We start from the raw sequence: 20,947 nt of genomic DNA, 5'->3' as shown, positions 1-20,947 counted from the left end.
GTTGTTTCGCCCGCCCCTTGAACAAGGGGGAAAATTAACCGACAACAGAACCTCCTCGAGACAAGGTTTCCAGGCAACCGGCTGACGGCCAGAGCGAGAAGCCAATCGGTGATCTCCCCCTGCCCACGACTGCGCATGTCCAAGGGAGAGGGGAGGATGCGCATGTGTAAAGGGTAGCCCGCCTTCTGACCTTTTACCTGAGGTATTGACCAATGGCAAGAGTTGGAGGACCAGAAGGATGGTCCTCCAGCTAATCAGCTCGGGCTTTGTGTGACTGCTCGATTGAACTTCACAAGGACGCAAACTTCCTCCCGTCTCCAACATCTGTGAGTAAAACATTTTCTTTTCTCCCTCTTTCCATTTCGTTTCTCATTCTCACCTTCAATTGGTCACTTGCAGCAACTGAAGGGAAAGGAAGTGAATCCAGGGAGGGTGCAGACTCTGGAAAGCTTGGCCCAGGTCTCTCTCTCTTAAAGACATTGACATCCTTTGCTCCCTCAGCTTGACACATTTATTTGTCGAGATCTTCTCAGAAGCCCAAATACGACATTCATGAACCCTGCCGCTGCCCAGCTTGTAATATAATTAGGAGCCAATTTAGCTCAGCTGGTTAGTGATGCAGAGCGAGGTCAGACTGGTCCTCCCTCATGATTGTCAGAAGGAGGGCAGCACGGTAGTGCAGTGATTAGCACTGCTGCCTCACGGCACCGAGGTCCCAGGTTTCATCGCGGCTCTGGGTCACTGACCGTGTGGAGTTTGCACATTCTCCCCGTGTTTGTGTGGGTTTCACCCCCACAACCCAAAGATATGCAGGGGAGGTGGATTGGCCAAGCTAAATTGTCCCTAAATTAGAAAAAATGAATTGGGTACTCTAAATTTAAAAAATAAATTGATTGTTGGAAGGATGCCCTCCAGCTTTCTCACCAAAACTTTAGATAGCAGTTTCAAGTCAACATTCAAAAGATAGATTGGCTGATAAGAGATGCGCTCCCTCGATCCTTGTCCGCTTCAGAATCAAACAGACATAAGCCTCAGAAAGAGTCAATGGCAGCATACTTGAGTCAAAGTGATAATACAAACCCACAAATAGTTCCAACAGTAAACCTCAAATCCCCTATAAAACCCACACCCACAGCCATGTGGTCCCAGCGCTTTACCTGGCTGAAGCTCCTCCATGGTCTTTGACATCGCTTCCCTAGAAAGAGTAGCATTAAGAGCCTCATGCTGGCTTTCTGAGGCTTCCGGGAGATTCAAGGAAAATAAATAATGCTCCACACTGCCAATACATCACCAGACTGCTCAGACTTGTATAATCCTGCATAGAAATCCCAAAATTCCTGTTTATTTCCTCCGTCTTCGTGACCCTTTTCCCTTTGCCAAGCCGCACAGAGAAATTCGCTCCAAAGTCGGCCTTTGTATTTGCTCGGGTTACTCCCAAACTCGTACAACTTCTGCCTCGCAATCTTTCAACTTTTCTCAACCTGCTGAGTAAATAGGGAGTCTTGCTACGTTAACCTCCTTCAGCAATAGCTTACTCGGGCCTCCTAAGAATTCTCCTCGGCCTTCGCCAAACAAACCTCCAGACAGCGCTGGTTCTCCAACACCTGCACCTCTTATTTGCAGTGTAAGAAGTATTCATCCACCCGCCCCCCCCCCCCCCCCGCGCCGCCGCCGCCGCCCCCCCCCCCCATGAGTGAAAACATCGCCCAGTGTCTTATTAACCCATGTCCACAAAGTCCTCAGTTCGGCACCAGCCCTTCTCTCTTGGCGAAGTCCATCGCATCCTCGGGCTCCTCAAAGCAATGGTGCCGTGCCTCGTGTGTGATCCACAGGCGAGCCGGATACAGCAGCCCAAACTTCACCTGCTTCTTAAACAGAATCTCTTTGACTTGCCTGTAGCCTGCCCTTCTTCTGGCCACCTCCATGCTCAGGTCCTGGTAGATGCGCATGACACTGTTATTCCAATGGCAGCTCCGCGTGCGCTTAGCCCACTGTCGCACCCGCTCCTTGTCCAGGAACCTGTGAAACCGGGCCACCATCGCTCGGGGGAAGGGGGGCGCCTCTCGCGGCTGCCTCGCCAGCGCCCTGTCCACCTCCACCGGGCGCGGGAAGACATCATCTCCCAACAGCTTCTGGAACATGCCCGCCACATCGCGGCACCGTCTCCCTCAGCCCCCTCCGGGAGACCAACGATTCTCAAATTCTGCTGATGCGACCTATTTTCCAGGTCCTCTACCTTCTCCAGAAGCCTTTTTTGTTGGTCCTTCAGCCTCTCCATCTCCGCTTCCACCACCGTTTTGGTTATCTTCCTGCTCCTCCAGCGCCTTTTCCAACTTCTGGATCGTACGATCCTGGGCATCCAGCCTATGCTCAAGCCCTTGATGTCCTTCTGAATCAGGTCTAAACTGTTCCGCTGCAAAACAGTAAAGCACTCTTGAATGACCTTCAACAGATGCTCCGTCGTTGGCTGGGCTGTCTGCACCGCGGTCCGGACGCCGGCCATATTGTCCTCAGCAGCAGCTTGTACACTGCCCTTGTTTGCCCACTTCTTCAACTGTTTGCGATTCTTTCTGCTTCTTAATTCCATACACCTGTGTCTGGAGTCAGTGCCTGAGTGCCTATGCCTTCCAAACTAGCACTCAAAAGTACAAAAAAGTCAGGGAAAAAGTCCGACTGGATTGAGAAGCCACCAAGTGTGCGACTTACTCCTCCTTAGCCGCCACCGGAACCTCCACCTAACCATTTTTGAACACTAAGGGCAATTTATCATGGTCAATCCTCCTAACCTGCACATCTTTGCAGTGTGGGAGGAAACCGGAGCACCCGTACGAAACCTACGCTGACGCGGGGAGAACGTGCAGATTTCCACAGACAGTGACCGAAGCCGGAATCGAACCTGGGACCCTGGAGATGTGAAGCAACGGTGCTAACCACTGGGCTACCAGGCTGCCCATCTAGAATGCCTGAAAGACGTGCGTTTGGTGAATTGAACATTCTGAATTCTCCTTCTGTGTACCCTAACAGGCGCCGGATGTGGTGACTAGGGGAGTTTCACAGTAACTTCATTGCAGTGTTTTTTTAAAAATATAGATTACCCAATTCATCTTTTAAAATTAAGGGGCAATTTAGCGTGTTCAATCCACCTACCCTGCACAACTGTGGGTTGTGTGGACAAAACCCAGGCAAACACAGAGAGAATGTGCAAACTCCACACGGACAGTGACCCAGATCCAGAATCTAACCTGGGACCTTGGCGCCGTGAGGCGGCAGAGCTAACCACTGCGTCACCGTACCGCCCCATTGCAGTGTTAATGTAAGCCGACTTGTGACAATAAAGATTATTATTTAAAAATTTTAGGGTACCCAATTCATTTTTTTCCCCAATTAAGGGGCAATTTTGCGTGGCCAATCCACCTAGTTTGCACATCTTTTTGGTTGTGGGGACAAAACCATCACAAACACGGGGAGAATGTGCAAACTCCACACAGTGTCCCAAAGCCGGAATCGAACCTGGGACCTCGGTGCTGTGAGGCCGCAGTGCTAACCCACTGCGCCACTGTGCTGCCCCCGATTATTATTAAGAGGGAGTAGCCTCTCCAACTCTACTTTACCTTTCCATTTCTTTTCTCATTCTGAGGGGACTTTGGTGACTCGCAGTAACTGAAGTGAAAGGAAGTTCGTATGTTGCACACATTTTGAGTTTGGTATTATAGACATATTCCTGTCTGGCAGCCTGCATGGAGATTTTCAGGCCTCTGTCCAGGACAGGAAGCAGTGAGCATGGATCTGTGAATCAGCCTGAAGCAGCACCTTTCGAGATTTGGGAGGATTAGAGAAGATAAATATTACATACTGTAGAGTGAGAATGGAGGGAGAGTGTGTTGGGTGGAAATTTACAGCTTTTGGAGAATGAGAAAGGAAAGAATGTTTTATAGAAACTAGAATTGTCTGTTCTCAACTTGCATCTTACAGGATATTAGATGAAGATTTGCAGAAAAAAACAAACATCACTTCAGGATTTGGAAGAGTCACTTGGTTTATCGGGACCTGAATACGGTACACGTGACAATAAACAAATCCAATCCAATCCGGAGAACCATCACAGCAAAAGACACCTCTGGGGTTAAGGGTTGCCAGTCAGGCAAAGGAACACAATGGCAGTAAACACAGGAATGAAGAATCACATTGGGCTGGTTCCAGGAGAATTGAGTGACAATTTCTGCAACGTAACCATGGAGTGTGATTATTGATCGTGTTAAAGTAAAAGTAAGAAGTCTCACAACACCACGTTAAAAGTCCAACAGGTTTGTTTCGAATCACTAACTTTCAGAGCACAGCTCCTTCCTCAGGTGAATGAAGAGGTGGGTTCCAGAAACATATAGATAGATAAAGTCAATGATGCAAGACGATACTGTTGAATGAGAGTCTTTGCAGGTAATTAAGTCTTTACAGGTCCAGACAGAGCAACTGGAGAGAGGGATAATCACAGGTTAAAGAGGTGTGAATTGTCTCAAGCCAGGAGAGTCGATAGGATTTTGCAACGCAACAATGCAGAATCGCCAAGCAGAAACTTGTAGCTAGGTTCCGCACACATGAGTACAGCCTCAACCAAGACCTTGGATTCATGTCGCATTACATTCACCCCCCACCATCTGGCCTGGGCTTGCGAAATCCTACCAACTGTCCTGGCTTGAGACAATTCACACCTCTTTAACCTGCTCCATCTGGACCTGTAAAGTACATTTATTATTATTTCTAGTCTTTTAATATTGTACTGCAACCATGTTATATATTTTCAGTAATCTCTTATCTCAGAGGGTTGTTAATCTCCGGAATTTGTTTCCCCCAGGGTCCAGTGGAGTCTGGGAGTCATTGAATATATTCAAGAATAAGCTAGACAGAATTATTTGTTTTATCATACGTGCCCAGTCTTTTTTTCAATTAAGGGTCCCTCTCCCTTGGACATGTGCAGTTCCAGACCACCCACCCATCTGGGATAAAGCAGTTTCTCCAGCATGGGAGGATTGTGGGAGCTGCGTCCGCCATTACTTGTCCGGAGCAGTCTCCAACCTCCTGAGACTCGGATGAAAAGTGAGGGGGTGGACATTGACACCAACCTGACACAAAGTATATGTGGGTAGTCACTGGATTTGATTGTGACCCCCCCCCCCCCCCCCCCTCCCTCCCTCACCAAAACATAATTTTTTCATTTAAGGTACCCAATTCATGTTTTTTCCAATTAAGGGCCAATTTAGAATGGCCAATCCACCAACCCTGCGCATCTTTGGGTTGTGGGGATGAGACCCACACAGACACGGAGAGACTGTGCAAACTCCAAACGCAGTGTCCTGGGGCCGGGATCGAACCTGGGTCCTTGGCGCCGTGAAGTTAGACAGAATTCTGATTGACGAGGGAGTTGAGGGGCACGGGGAACAGGTAGGAAAATGGACTGAAAGTTAAGATGAGGAGCGAATTCTTCACTCCAGGATGTGGTGAAGCTTTGGAATTCTCTGCTCCAGAGGACTGTGGAGCCTCAAGTCATCAAGTATTTTCCAGATCGAGTTGATAGGTTTCGAGATGTTGAAGTCACTAAGGGAAATGGTGCTGAGCTAGATCGGCCATTGAGCTTATTACAGGGTTGAGCAAATTCAATGGGCCAAATGGTCAACTGCAGTGCCTATTTGTACTGGAAGCTCATTGGCGCATTCACACTTGGCTGAGACCATTCAGCTGCTCTCTTTGTGGGAAAGGATTCAGTCAGTCATTCACCCTGCAGACACACCAGTGAGTTCACACTGGGGAGAGACCGTTCACCTGCTTTCGGTGTGGGAATGGATTCACTCAATTATCCAGCCTGCAGAGGCACCAGTGGGTTCACACTGGGGAGAGGCCATTCATCTGCTCTCACTGTGGGAAGGGATTCTGTGAATCATCCACACTGCGGAGGCACCAGCGAGTTCACGCTGGGGAGAAGCCGTTCACCTGCTCTCAGTGTGAGAAGGGATTCTGTGCTTCCTCGAACTTGCTGAGACACCAACATGGTCACAATTGATTACAGGGGTTGGATTCTGTTGTTATTGTTTCTGCTCTCAATTACATCCAGGACTGCATTTTGTTCATTCTGACAGTTGGTCAATGGGGAGGGTCGGAGGGTTTCTTTCTGCTGGACTGGCCTTCACATGACTGATGCTCTTGAGCCTTGTGGCAAATTTCATAAGGATCACAGAGTGAAAGGGTGTTTGGAAGGTAGATGACAGATAGTTCCTGTTTCTGTTTGGAACCCCAATGCATGCAGTTCAGATGAAGATAGGCTATGGTGGTTACATGGTTCTGTCTCAGAAGGAAACTGTCAAGCCATGAGGGGCAAGTTGATAGGGAACATACAATAAAATGTGTAATGAAACACAGGCAATCGCATTTAAGGAATTATCACATATTTACATAAAATATAGATTCCTTTAAGAAACAAAAATCCAACAGGAAAAGTGACGCAACCGTGACTATCAAGAAACATTAAAGATTCCATTAGGTAAAAGGAAGAGGCTCATTGATAGATTACAGATTTATTGCTTCACTGATTTATTGGTACCTTGAAGAATCAATGCAGTATAATTCTTAAATTCAGTATACATACAGGCAGAAATTGTTTCAGATAAAAATATGAGAATTGCTGTACAGCAACTTAATATGTGTCAGAATCTAACACAGTTTCAAGAAAAGTTGCATAAAAGCCCTCGTCATGAATAAAACATTGTTCTACAAATACATCTAGCAATGAAAACGTATCGCAGCCTCAGCAACAGAAACATTTACAAAATGTAGCAAAGCCTTAGCAACAAGCAAGGTTAATGCAGAACGCCTTATCTTCAGAGGATTGGTACACGTGGCGGGAGCATGTAGACATTTAATTAACTTGATAGACATTAATGAATCTTAAGTAAAGACCAATGCCTGGATAACAAATCATGCTCCAAGTGACAGAGTTTTCTGATTAAATCAGGAAGCCTCAGCTGAGAATTTGAAACCAATAAGGGGTTAGACCATTGATAAGAATTTCTTTAAGAATAGTTTCATGACTAAAGTTTGTTCTATATTCATGCTTTAAGAAATTCTGAACCATCTATTGATTTCCTAATATTTTCTTATTTCATAGAATTTCATTTCATAGAATTTACAGTGCAAAAGGAGTCCATTCGGCCCATCGAGTCTGCACCGGCTCTTGGAAAGAGCACCCTGCCCAAGGTCAACACCTTCACCCTATCCCCATAATCCAGTTACCCCACCCAACACTAAGGGCAATTTTGGACACTAAGGGCAATTTATCCTGGCCAATCCACCTAACCTGCACATCTTTGGACTGTGGGAGGAAACCGGAGCACCCGAAGGAAACCCACGCAGACACGGGGAGGATGTGCAGACTCCGCACAGACAGTGACCCAAGCCGGAATCGAACCTGGGACCCTGGAGCGGTGAAGCAACTGTGCTATCCACAATGCTACCGTGTTTCCCCAATGTTTTTGTTTAACTCTCTTTGTTATGTTTTGATGTATTATTTGATCTGAATTTTGAATTATTTTTATGTAAGAGAATTGAGGTGGATAATTAGCAATAAAGTTGTATTTTTGGACACCTCCAATCAACCAGATCTTGGGCTCATTTTTGAAGATAAAATAAGAGATCTTATCACTCATATAGTTGCCAAAATAAGTGTAACCCTGAGGATTGGAAACTTGTTTTAGTATTTACAAAGGAGGATCAAGAAACTCATAAAGAGAAAATAGAATACGAGAGCAAACTGGCTAGAAACATAAAAAAACGATTGGAAAAGTTCCTATAAAATGTGAAAAGGAAAAGATTCGCAAAGACCAATGTGGGTCCATTCCAGGCAGAGACAGAAGAGTTTATGATGGGGAAGAAGGAAATTACAGCGAAACTAAACAATGTGTGTCTGTCTTCACAGAGGAAGATACAGAAATTGTCCTAAAACACTAGAGAACCAAGGGACCAGTGAGCACGAGGAACTGAAAGAGATTAGTATTAGTGAGAAAGTAATACTGGAGAAATTAATGTGGTTGAAAGTTAATAAATCCCCAAAAGCTGATGCTCTCCATCCCAGAGTGTTGAAAGAGGCGGCTGGAGAAATAGTGGATACATTGGTGATCATCTTTCAAAATTCTATAGATTCTGGAATGGTTCCTGCAAATTGGAAGGTAGTAAATGTAACCACACTATTTAAGGAGTGAGAGAGAAAACGGGGAACCACAGACCCATTAGCTTGACATCAGTAGGAGGGAAAATGCTACAATCTATTATATAGGATGTGATAACATACGAATTAGGAGCTGGAGTAGGCCACTTGGCCCCTCGAGCCTGCTCCACCATTTAATAAGTTGATCTGATTGTAACCTCAATTCCACATTCCCCCCGATAACCATTCACCCTCTTGCTTATCAAGAATCTATTCAACTCAGTCTTCAAAATATTCAAAGACTCTGCTTCCACTGCCCTTTGAGGAAGAGAGTTCCAAAGACTCCCAACTCTGAGAGAAAAAAGTTCTCCTCTGCCTTAAATAGGCAAGTTGTTACTTTTAAAGTGACTCCAATTTCTAGATTCTCCCACAAGAGGAAACATCCTTTCCACATCCACCCTGTCAAGGCCCCTCAGGATCTGATACGGTTCAATCAAGTCACCTAAACTCCATCGGACACAAGCCCAGCCCGTCCAATCATTCCTCATAAGACCAGCCTCCAATTCCAGGTACGAGTCCAGTAAACCTTCTCTGAACTGCTTCCAACACATTTACATCCTTCCTTAAATGAGAGCAAGACTATACACAGTGCTCCAGATGTGGACTCATCAATGTCCTGTATAACTGAAGCACAACCTCCCTACTTTTGTATTCAATTCCCTTTTTGTGATTCATGCTCTTGGACACCCAGATCCCTCGGAGTCTCAGAGCTCTACAATCTCTCACTATTCAGATCAGAAACTGTTTTATTCTTCTGGCAACATGGACAATTTCTCATTTTCTCACATTATTCTCCATTTGGCAGATCTTTTCCCACTCACATAACCTACCTCTATCCTTTGTAGTCTCCTTATGTCCTCTTCACAGTTTACTTTCCTACCGATCTTTATACCATTGGAGCATCAGAGCAGGAGTTGGCCATTCAGCCCATCGATCCTGCGCCGCCATTCAATGCGATCATGGCTGATCATCCATTTCATGGTAGCACACTGGTTAGCACAGTTGCTTCACAGCTCCCGGGTCCCAGGTCCGATTCCCGGCTTGGGTTACTATCTGTGCGGAGTTTGCACTTTCTCCAGGTGTCTGAGTGGGTTTCCTCCCACAGTCCAAAGATGTGCAGGTTAGGTGAATTGGCCATGCTAAAATGCCCTTAATGTCCAAAAAGGTTGGGTGGGGTTACTGGGTTACGGCGATAGGGTGGGGGTGTGGACTTTGATCGGGTGCTCTTTCCAAGGGCCGGTGCAGACTCAATGGGCCAAATGGCCTCCTTCTGCCCTGTAAATACAATGATCCTATGATTCAATGTCTTTTTCCCCACACTATCTCCATATCCATATGGGTTATTGATATTTAGAAATCTGTCAGTTGGGTGGCACGGTTGCCCAGTGGTTAGCACTGTTGCCTCACGGCACCAAGAACCTGAGTTCGATCCTGGCCCCGGGTCACTGTCCATGTGGAGTTTGCACATTCTCCTAGTGCCTTGTGGGTCTCAGATCCACAACCGAACTTGTTGTGCAGCATTGGTGAATTGACCTCGCTCCACTGCCCCTTAATTCGAAAAAAATAATTTATTAAACAAAAAAAAAAAAAATCTGTCAGTCTCTGCTTTATAAACACACTCAGTGACTGAGCTCCCACAGCCCTCTGGGGTAGAGAATTCCAAAGATTCACAACCCCCCGAGTAAAGAAATGTCTCCTCCGAGACCGGTCCCAAGTGACTTCCCCCTTAGTTTGAAATTGTGTCCCCTGGTTCTAGACTCTCCAACCAGGGGAAACCTCTCACCTGCACCCACCCTGTCTATTCCTTTATGGATTTTGTAAATTTCAATGAAATCCCCTCTCATTCCTTGAAACTCTAGAGAAAATGGGCCTAGTTTCCCCAATCTGCTTTCATAGGACAGTCCTGCCATACCCGGGACAAGTCTGGTCAAACTTTGTTGCTGTTCCTCTGTGGCAATACCTTTCCTAAGTAAAACTGCACACATTACTCCAGCTGTGGTCTAAGCATTTCATAATGATCGATGTCATTGAGGCACGTTGCCTGGTTCTTCTTTGGCACCGGTATGATGGTGGTCTTCTTGAAGCAGGTGGGAACCTCAGAACGGAGGAGGGAAAGGTTGAGGATGTCCGCACATGATCTGGGTGCATGGCAGGGACTCCCGTCAGGACCTGTCGCTTTCCGAGGCTTCACTTTCAAGAAGGCCAATCTGACTTTGGAGGCTGTGACGGTGGGCATGGGCGTGTCCAAGGCTGCTGGGGCAGATGACAAAGGTTTGTTGGTTTCCTGCTCGAAATAAGCATAGAATGCATTGCGTTTGTTGGGAAGGGGTGCACTGTTGCTAAAGATTCTACTCGGCTTTGCTTTTTAGCGCATTATGTTGTTTACGCCTTGCCACAATCGATGAGAGTCCATGATTCTCGCTTAGTCTGGACAACTCTTCTGTTGTCTCTTGGTATCCCTGTTGGCTTTGCAGAGGTTGTACCTAGATTTTTTTGTACAGGTCAGGGTTGCCTGACTTGAACGCCTCAGACCAGTCGGGAGTGAATCTCCCGATTAAGCCATGGTTTCTGGTTGGGTAACGTATGTACTACCTTCTTTGGCACACCATCTTCTACACACTTGCTGATGAAGCCTGTGATGGTGCTGGCATACTCGTTTCGGCTAACTGCCGAGTTCTTGAATATGGACCAGTCACGTAGGAGCTCTTTTGCCTCAAACCAGCATTTGCACAACCTTCTTAACCGGATTTTCCCGCTCAAGTTTCTGCTTGTACGCCGAGAGAAGGAGCGCCATCTTGTGGTCCGATTTTCCGAAGTGCGGTCAGGGGATGGATCATCAGGCGCCCTTGATGTTTTTGTGGCAATGGTCAAGGATGTTGGGGCCCCTGTCGGGACAGGAGATGTGTTGGTGGAATTTTGGCAGTACACACTTGAGGTTGGCCTGGTTAAAGTCCCCGGCCACGATGAACAAGGCCGCCAGGTATTCTGTTTCATTGTTATTTATAGCGGTTACAATTCATCAAGCGCCTTCTTCACTTCCGCCTGGGGTGGGATGTAGACCGCCGTGATGATGGCAGAAGTGAACTCCATGGAAGGCAGTATGGATGGCACTTCACAGTCAGGTATTCCAGGTCCAGGGAGCAGTAGTTCCCCAGGGTCGCCACATCCGAGCACCAGGTGTTGACGAGGAGACAAATCCCTCCACCCACTCCAGGTTCAGTCCTGGATGTGATTAACAGCAGGAATAACAGCAGAATCTATCCCATCATCACTTGTGAACCCTTTGGTGTCTCAGCGTGTTGGACGACTGAGTGAATCCCTCCCCACAGTGAGAGCAGGTGAATGGCTTCTTTCCAGTGTGAACTCGCTGATGTCTCCGCAATGTGGATGATGTTTGAAACCTCTTTGTCGCAGTGAGAGGAGCTGAGCGGTCTCTCCTCAGTGTGAATGCACTGGTGTTCCATCAGTACCCAAGAGCTTTGAAACCCACTCCCACAGTCGGAGCATTTAAAAGGGTCTCTCATTGGTGTGAGTGACGTTGTGGCTCAGCAAGTGATGACCGAGTGAATCTTTTCCCAGTCGGCGAGGTGAACGGGCTCTCCCCAGTGTGACCTCGCTGGTGTCTCCGCAAGTTGGATGAGGTACTAAAGCTCTTTGTGCAATGAGAGCAGCTGAACGGTCTCTCCTCAGAGTGAAAGCGCTGGTGGGACATCAGTAGCTGAGAGCTTTTGAAACCCCTCTTGCAGTCAGAGCATTTAAAGGGCCTGCTCTTGGTGTGATTGACATTGTGTTTCAGCAGGTGGGATGAATGAGCAAATCCCTTATCACACACAGTGCAGATGAACGGCTTCTCCCCGGTGTGAACTCTCTGGTGACTCTGCAGGTCGGACAACTGAAAGAATCCCTTCCCACAGTCACAGCAGGTGAATGGCATCTTCCCGGTGTGAACTCGTTCGTGCCTCCGCAGGTGGCCAATGTTAGTGAATCTCTTTTCACACTGAGAGCAGGTGAAAGGCCTCTCTCCAGTGTGAACTCGTTCGTGTTTCCGCAGGTTGCCAATATAATTGAATCTCTTTTCACACTGAGAGCAGGTGAAAGGCCTCTCCCCAGTGTGAATTCGTTCGTGTCTCCGCAGGCTGCCCATTTCAGTGAATCCCTTTTCACACTGAGGGCAGGTGAAAGGCCTCTCTCCAGTGTGAACTCGTTCGTGTGTCCGCAGGCTGCCAATGTTAGTGAATCCCTTTTCACACTGAGAGCAGGTGAAAGGCCTCGCCCCAGTGTGAACTCGTTCGTGTCTCCGCAGGTTGCCAATATAATTGAATCTCTTTTCACACTGAGAGCAGGTGAAAGGCCTCTCCCCAGTGTGAACTCGTTCGTGTTGCCGCAGGCTGCCAATATAATTGAATCTCTTTTCACACTGAGGACAGGTGAAAGGCCTCTCCCCAGTGTGAACTCGTTCGTGTTGCCGCAGGTTGCCAATGTCAGGGAATCCCTTTTCACACTGAGGGCAGGTGAAAGGCCTCTCTCCAGTGTGAACTCGTTTGTGTGTCCGCAGGCTGCTAATGTCAGTGAATCCCTTTTCACACTGAGGGCAGGTGAAAGGCCTCTCTCCAGTGTGAACTCGTTCGTGTTTCCGCAGGTTGCCCATTGCAGTGAATCCCTTTTCACACTGAGAGCAGGTGAAAGGCCTCTCTCCAGTGTGACTGCGTTGATGACTTTCCAGCTCGCACGGGGCTCTGAATCCCTTCCCACAATCCTCACATTTCCATGGTTTCTCCATGGTCCGGGTGATCTTGCGTCTCACCACGTTGGATGATCAGTTGAAGACTCGGCCACACACAGAACACATGTACAGTCTCTCCCTTCTGTGAATGGTGTAGTATTTGTTCAGGCTGTGTCACTGGTTAAAGTTCTTTCCACAGTCAGTGCTCTGTAACAGTCTCACACGGGTGTGTGTGTGTGTCTCAGTGCTTTTCCAGACACACTGATGTTTAAAATCTCTTGAAGCAGACAGAATAGACAAACATTTCTCCTACTAGATTCAAAGGCCAATGATCCCAAGAATTGAGTGACTCAGTCAGTTCTTGACGTGATATTTAGTTTGAGAGCTCGGCCTCAAACTCCTCTTGTTCGAACTTCCTGCAAACAGATTTTACAACAGTAATCATTGTTAGTACAGGATAGAAACTCAGAACAGACAATTCTAGTTTCTATCGAACATTCTTTCCTCTCTCTTTCCCTGAAATGCTCTAAATCTCAATCCCACACACTCTCCCTCCATTCTCACTCTGCTGTAGCTAATATTCCCCCTCCCAATTCTCCTGAAGGTGCCGATTCAGGCTGATTGACAAATCCAAGCTCACTGCTTCCTACCCTGGACAGAGAGACCTATATTCACTTACTTTCCCTCCCAATTTTCCTGAAGGTGCTGATCAACAAATCTAAACTCACTAAAACCTGTACAAGAGTAGAGAATCTCCATATAAATACATTTACTGATTAGAGATAGGGAAATTCTGAGGAAGAACTTTATTTAGTCATGGAGTGGTCATGACAGGGAACTCACTGCCCACAAGCGTTGTGGAAGTCGAGATGATCAATAATTCAAAATAATATATGAAGAAAATAAGCTTTCAGGGGAACAGGGATATCGAGGGGGAATGGCACTGACTGGATTGCTGTACAGAGAGTCGGCATTGACTTGAGTTCCCAAATGGATTCCATAAGTGCTGCAATGACTGTATCACTGGAAATATATAATGTAGGTAGAACTAATAATACATGTATTTCATTACAGAACCATCAATAATATATCTAATACATTCTATATAACACTAGATATATCTCTGTGCAATATAACATTTTTTAAAATTCATTTACGGGATGTGGGAGTCGCTGGTTCAGCCAGCATTTATTGCCCATCCCTAGTTGCCCTTCAGAAGGTGGTGATGAGTTGCCTTCTTAAACCGCTGCAGTCCTTAAGTTGTAGGTACACACCCTGTGCTGTCAGGGAAGGAGTTACAGGATGTCGCCCCAGCAACAATGAAGGAAGGGCGATATATTTCCAAGTCTGTCTGGTGAGTGACTTGGAGGAGAACCTCCAGGTAGTGGGGTTCTCAACTATCTGCTGCTCTTGGCCTTCTAGATAGTAGTGGTTGTGGGTTTGGAAGGTGCTGTCGGAGGAACCTTGGTGAGTTACTGCAGTGTATCTTGTAGATGGTATACACGGCTGCCACTGTTCGTCGGTGGTGGAGTGTTTGAATATTCATGGTATGTGGAGCAGTCAAGCGGGCTGCTTTGTTCTGGATGGTGTAGAGCAGCATGTTGGAGCTGCACTCAACCAGGCAAGTAGTGATTATTCTGTTACATGCCTGACTTGTGCCTTGTAGATGGTGGAGAGGCTTTGGGGGTCAGGAGGTGCGTTAGCCGCTGTAGCCTTTGGCCTGCCCTGGTGGCCACCATATTAATATGGCTAGTCCAGTTCAGTTTCTGATCAATGATAACCCTCAGGATGTTGGTTGTGGAGGATTCACCAATGCTAATGTCAAGGGGCAGTGGTTAGATCCTCCTTGGTAGGAGATGGTCGTTGCCTGGCACTTGTGTAGCACAAATGTGATTTGCCACTTATCAGCCAACATCTGGATACTGTGCAGGACATGCTGCATTTGGACATGGACTGCTTCATTATCTGGAGTCATGAATGGTGCTAAAGATTGTGCAGTCATCCACAAACATCCCCACTTCTGGCCTTATGATGAAAGGTAGGTCATTGATGAAGCAGCTAAAGATGGTTGGGCCTAGGAGTGTGCCCTGAGGAACTCCTGCTGCTGAGATGATTGACCTCCAACCACTACAACCATCTTTTTTTGTGCCAGGTATGACTCCAACCAGCGGAGAGTTTCCCCCGATTCCCACTGACTCCAGTTTAGCTGGGGCTCCTTGATGCCATAGTCGGTCAAATGCTGCCCTGATACCAAGGGCAGTCACTCTCACCTCTGGCATTCACCTCTTTTGTCCATGATTGAACCAAGGCTGGAATGAGGACAGGAGCTGAGTGACCCTGGTGGAACCCAAACTGAGCGTCCGTGAGCAGGTTTTGCTGAGTAAGTACCACTTGATAGCGCTGTTAATGACCCCTTCCATCACTTTGCTGATGGTGGAGAGTATTCCGACAGGAAAGTAATTGGTTTGGTTTGTCCTGTTTACTGTTCCCTTTAATGTCAGCCATCTCCTGGGGAAACCAGCCCTTTAAATGTGAACATTAGGAAAGAGACCATCATTTTAGCCAGACAAATAAATGTGTCAAGCTGAGGGAGCAAAGGATGTCAATGTCTTTCAGAGAGAGAGACCTGGGCCAAGCTTTTCAGAGTCTGCACCCTCCCTGGATTGACTTCCTTTCCCTTCAGTTGCTGCAAGTGACCAATTAAAGGTGAGAATGAGACAAGAAATGGACAGGGGGAGAAAAGAAAGTGTTTTACTCACAGATGTTGGAGACAGGAGGACATTTCAGTCTGTGTGAAGCCCAATCTCCTTTCACATAAAGCCCGCGCTGATTGGAGGACCAGCGTCCTTCCGGTCCTAACTCTATCCATTAGCCAACACCTCACAGGAAGGTCAGGGGCTGGGCTTTCCTCCACACATGCGCAGCTTCCCCTCACCCTTGGACATGCGCAGTACCTGATCACCCGCCCGTGCGGCGGATAGAGCGGGTTCCCCAGCGCGGGAGATTGTGGGAGCTAAGGCCGACACTGTCCAAACTCCTGGGGTGAAAAGTGGAGGAGGCTTGGGCGGTTGTGTGCGAGCTTGGTGTCCGCCCCCGGGCCGATTCGAAAGGCAGGCCGCCTCTGGGAGCTTCCTGGATGGGGTGAAACAGCAACTCGGCGCCCATTGCTCCTGGTCCCTGAGGGAAGGGGAGAAGACCGGTTTCGGAGTACTGAGACCAGTCGTGTTTCAAGTCAGCGGTTGAGCTGCGGAGACGCTGCTTCGGACTGCGAGGTTTACTGTCGGCGGTTTTGAGTTCGCCCAATGGAGGACGAAGGAATGGAGGAAGGATGGCAGCTGGATAGGCTGCTGGAAGCGGCGGGTCGGAACCGGGAGTGGATACCCGATGGGCGGCCCGCGGCCTGGGGTGGGTTGCTGCCGTTCCTGGGGTCTCCGGGGGTTCGGCCCCCCTGGACGCCCTGTGGGCGGTTGGGACTGACTCTGGGACTTTCCTCCCCGTTGTCGACTGTTGCCAACATTGGAGTGACTCTGGCTGCTGCCATTGGAGGACTTTGAGGACATGTTGTTCCTCGTGTAATTTCGGCAAGAGCGCCGGTGCTGTGTTATGGAACTTGCAAAATTAATGGACTTTTTCTGCAGACTTTTTCTATGTATAATGAGGGATTTGCTTTCTTGTTTTCCTTGCTTTTGTTTTATTTAGTAGCCTATAACATTTAACACATTTCGGTCCTCCGGAATGGTATTTAGTAATTGTGGTGGAACGCTGGTTAGTGCAGAACTGCTCTCCCTCCGAATGGTCCTGTGCCCTCGGGCGGGTCCAGGAGAGGGGAACCCTCTCTCCTCCGCCGCGCCCGGGTCTGGCTCTCCGGGGGGTCTGTGCTCTCAGCCAAGGGGGGGCCTTTCCCCCGGGGTGTCGGCGGCAGGGCGGGGCGAACGGGGGTGGGTGAGCAGGGATTAGTGTTCGGTGATGGATTCTACCCCGTTAAACCATTTCTGGGGTAAATTAAGGCCTGGTGCCTGGTGATTGGGTTTTGATATGATACTGTTAAAAAGAATTGAGGCCCTGTGGGTCATATTTGTAACTGGAGCGGCCGTATTGTATCGGGGCCTTGTGCCTCGCGACTGCTTGTCTTTTGTGTTTAGAGTCGTTACCTTGAAACGTGCCTGTGTCGTGTGTTGTACTTTTGGGTTTTATTTCTCTTTTCTTTACTTTATTTTGGAGTGGTCGTATGGTTTCGGGGCCTTGTGCCTCGCGACTGCTTGTGTATGTGTTTGGAGGTTGATGCCTCGATGTAATTGTGCTTTGTGTCTCCTTGTTTCTTTTTACTTTTAAAACAGTCGTTTGGTTTCATGGCCTTGTGCCTTACGACTGTTCGAGTTATGAACCTGTTTGATTGTTACCTGAACTACACGTAGGGCCTGTGCCTTGCGGCTGGTTGTGATAAATGACTGGTTAATTGGTATTTGGAAATGTATCTCGGCCCTGCGCTTTGCAGCTGTTTGTGTTCAATGACTGTTACAACGTTGTCGTGAAATGTAATTGGGCCTGGCGCCTCGCAGCTGTTTTGTGGTCAGTGATCGTTTAATCGTTAATGTGAAGTGTAATTGGGCCTTGTGCCTTGCAGCTGTTTCGTGTTCAGTGACTGTTGAATCGTTAATGTGAAGTGTAATTGGGCCTTGTGCCCTGTAAATGAGTCTGTGTTGAAAATTGTGACGACATTAAAAGAGGTACTCACAGATGTTGGAGACACAGGAGGATGTTTCAGTCTGTGTGAAGCCCAATCTCCTTTCACATAAAGCCCGCGCTGATTGGAGGACCAGCGTCCTTCCGGTCCTAACTCTATCCATTAGCCAACACCTCACAGGAAGGTCAGGGCTGGGCTTTCCTCCACACATGTGCAGCTTCCCCTCACCCTTGGACATGCGCAGTACCTGATCACCCGCCCGTGCGGCGGATAGAGCGGGTTCCCCAGCGTGGGGGATTGTGGGAGCTACGCCGACACTGTCCAAACTCCTGGGGTGAAAAGTGGAGGAGGCTTGGGCGGTTGTGTGCGAGCTTGGTGTCCGCCCCCGGGCCGATTCGAAAGGCAGGCCGCCTCTGGGAGCTTCCTGGATGGGGTGAAACAGCAACTCGGCGCCCATTGCTCCTGGTCCCCGAGGGAAGGGGAGAAGACCGGTTTCGGAGTACTGCGACCACTCGTGTTTCAAGTCAGCGTTTGAGCTGCGGAGACGCTGCTTCGGACTGCGAGGTTTGCTGTCGGCGGGTTTGAGTTCGCCCAATGGAGGACGAAGGAATGGAGGAAGGATGGCAGCTGGATAGGCTGCTGGAAGCGGCGGGTCGGAACCGGGAGTGGATACCCGATGGGCGGCCCGCGGCCTGCAGCCCGGGGTGGGTTGCTGCCGTTCCTGGGGTCTCCGGGGGTTCGGCCCCCCCTGGACGCCCTGTGGGCGGTTGGGACTGACTCTGGGACTTTCCTCCCTGTTGTCGACTGTTGCCAACATTGGAGCGACTCTGGCCGCTGCCATTGGAGGACTTTGAGGACATGTTGTTCCTTGTGAAATTTCGGCTGGAGCGCTGGGGTCATGATGTGGAACGTGCAAAATTAATGGACTCTTTTTTTTATGGACTTTTCTATGAGTACTAAGGGATTTTGTTTTCATGTTTTCTTTGCCTTCGTTTTCTTTAGCAGCCTATGACATTCAACTCATTTCGGGTTTCCTTGAAATGGTAATTAGTAATTGTGGTGGAACGCTAGTTGGTGCGAAACTGCTCTCCCTCCTAATGGTCCCGAGCCTTTGGGCGGGGTCCAGGAGGGAGGAACCCTCTCTCCTCCGCCGCGCCCGGGTCTGGCTCTCCGGTGGTCTGTGCTCTTAGCGAGGAGGGGCCTTTCCCCCGGGGTGTCGGCTGCAGGGCGGGGTGAACGGGGGTGGGTGAGCGGGGATTAGTGTTCGGTGATTGATTCTATCCTGTTAAATCTTTTCTGGGGTGAATTGAGGCCTGGTGCCTGATGATTGGGTTTGATATGACACTGTTAAAATGTATCGAGGCCCTGTGGGTCATACTTGTTTCCGAAGCGGCCGTATTGTATCGGGGCCTTGTGCCTCGCGACTGCTTGTCTTATGTGTTTAGAGGTCGTCACCTCGAAATGTACTTGTGTCTTGTGGTTTTTTTGTTCCTTTTTTCTTTGGAATGGTCGTTTGGTTTCGAGGCCTTGTGCCTCACGACTGTTCGTGTGATGCGACTGTTCGATTGTTACTTGAACTATGTGTAGGGCCTGTGCCTTGTGGCTGGTTGTGATAAGTGACTGGTTAATTGGTATCTGGAAACGTATTTCGGCCCTGTGCCTTGCAGCTATTTGTGTTCAATGACTGTTCCAACGTTATTGTGAAATGTAATTGGGCCTTGTGCCTTGCAGCTGTTTTGTGTAAAGTGACTGTTTAATCATCAATTTGACGTGTGTTTAATCGTCAATTTGAAGTGTAATGAGGCCTGGAGCCTTGTAAATTGGTTTCTGTAATAATTGTGACGACAATAAAAGAGTTACTCACAGATGTTGGAGACAGGAGGAAGGTTCAGTCTGTGACGTCCAAGCTCCATTCACACAAAGCCCGCGCGGATTGCCTTGGAGGACCAGAGTCCTTCCGGTCATCCAACCCTTCCCATTGGTCAACGCCTCAGCAGGAAGGTCAAGGGTGAGCTTTCCCTCGCACATGCGCAATCTCTGCTCTCCCTCAGACATGCTCAGTCCCGGGGTGGGGAGAGGGGAATCACCGAGAGACTTCTTGTTCTGGCCGCAGCCGGTTGCCTGGAAACCTTGTCTCGAGGAGGGGAACAATGAGTGAGGCGGAGGAAAGTTGTTGACCAATGGGAAGAGTTGGTGAACCGGAAGGACTCTTCCACCATCCAATTAGTTTCCCGTTTTCTGAATGCGGAAGCTGGACAATGAGCAAAACTGGGGCCTCACACAGACTGAAAACTTGTTTTTGTCGCCAACATCTGTGAGTAAAACGCTTTCTTTTCTCCCCCCTTTCCATTTCTTTTCTCATTCTCACCTTCAATTGGTCACTTGTAGCAACTGAAGGGAAAGGAAGTGAATCCAGGGAGGGCGCAGACTCTGCAAAGCTAGGCCCAGGTCTCTTCTTTCTCTCAAAGACATTGACATCCTTTGCTCCCTCAGCTTCACACATTTATTTGTCTGGCTAAAAGGATGGTCTCTTTCCTAATATTCACAATAAAGGGCTAGTTTCTCCAGGTGATTGGTATTAATTTACTGTCCCCTTAAATGTCAGCAGACAGGCATGTCTTATATGGTACACATCAGATATATTATTTATGGTTCTGCGATAAAGTGCAATCCAGTCATCTCTTCCCTTGGAGGGTTATTAGTCTCTGGATTTCTCTTCCACAGGGACCAGTGGGGTGTGGAGTCATTGAATATATTCACAGATGAGTTGGACAGATTTTTAATAAATTGTTTTGTTTTAAATCATTTTTAAACAATGAATGCAACAGAGTAACAGAAAAAATCGTGGCAAATGGGTACAGAGCGGAACAAGAGATATTGCCAACATACATCTAAGCAACACATTGCAGAATTAATTTGGAACAGGATATTTGAGGGAGCAGAGCCTCGAGATGAAATGCCAGATTAATTGAAGAACCAGTTTACAGGTTAAAGTCGTGAGTGGGGAAAGAGGGTAAGATTATATAACAATTCAGTTTGTAAACCCCAAAATATTACAAGCAGACTAACAGCATAATCAAATTAAAATGAATAACACAACACGGATAACATAGAACTATAGTGCAAAAGGCTATTCGCCCCTTCAAGTCTGCACTGAGTCGCAGAAAAAGCATTTCACTGAGGCCCATTCCCCATCCTATCCTCGTAACCCGTTGCATTGATCATGGTCAACCCACCTAACCTACACATCTTTGATACTAAGGGGCAAATTAGCGTGACCAATCCACTTTCA

General features: G+C 48.0%; 2 protein-coding genes and 1 long non-coding RNA gene across 3 annotated transcripts in view; 2 read left to right on the top strand and 1 right to left on the bottom strand.

Moving 5' to 3' along the window:
- Positions 1–20,947, top strand: part of LOC140418022 (uncharacterized) — a 59,211-nt gene that overhangs the window by 31,372 nt on the left and 6,892 nt on the right. The window lies entirely within an intron of this gene.
- On the top strand, positions 202–7,636 carry LOC140420514 (uncharacterized). The gene is made up of 3 exons (XR_011946416.1): positions 202–326; positions 3,973–4,304; positions 7,154–7,636. It is a non-coding gene; the product is annotated as an uncharacterized lncRNA (long non-coding RNA).
- On the bottom strand, positions 6,548–19,914 carry LOC140420508 (uncharacterized). Its single transcript, XM_072504513.1, has 2 exons — positions 19,520–19,914; positions 6,548–13,387 (listed from the first exon to the last, which is right to left on the bottom strand). Exon 2 carries the CDS (start codon positions 13,026–13,028, stop codon positions 11,769–11,771), a length of 1,260 nt encoding a protein of 419 aa, XP_072360614.1. The 5' UTR covers positions 13,029–13,387; positions 19,520–19,914; the 3' UTR covers positions 6,548–11,768.

The sequence above is a fragment of the Scyliorhinus torazame genome, chromosome 5 (assembly GCF_047496885.1).
Source record: "Scyliorhinus torazame isolate Kashiwa2021f chromosome 5, sScyTor2.1, whole genome shotgun sequence".
NCBI classification, from domain to species: Eukaryota; Metazoa; Chordata; class Chondrichthyes; order Carcharhiniformes; family Scyliorhinidae; genus Scyliorhinus; species Scyliorhinus torazame.
The sequence above is the reverse complement of the archived record's forward strand: the minus strand, read 5'-3'. Positions and strand labels throughout refer to the sequence as shown.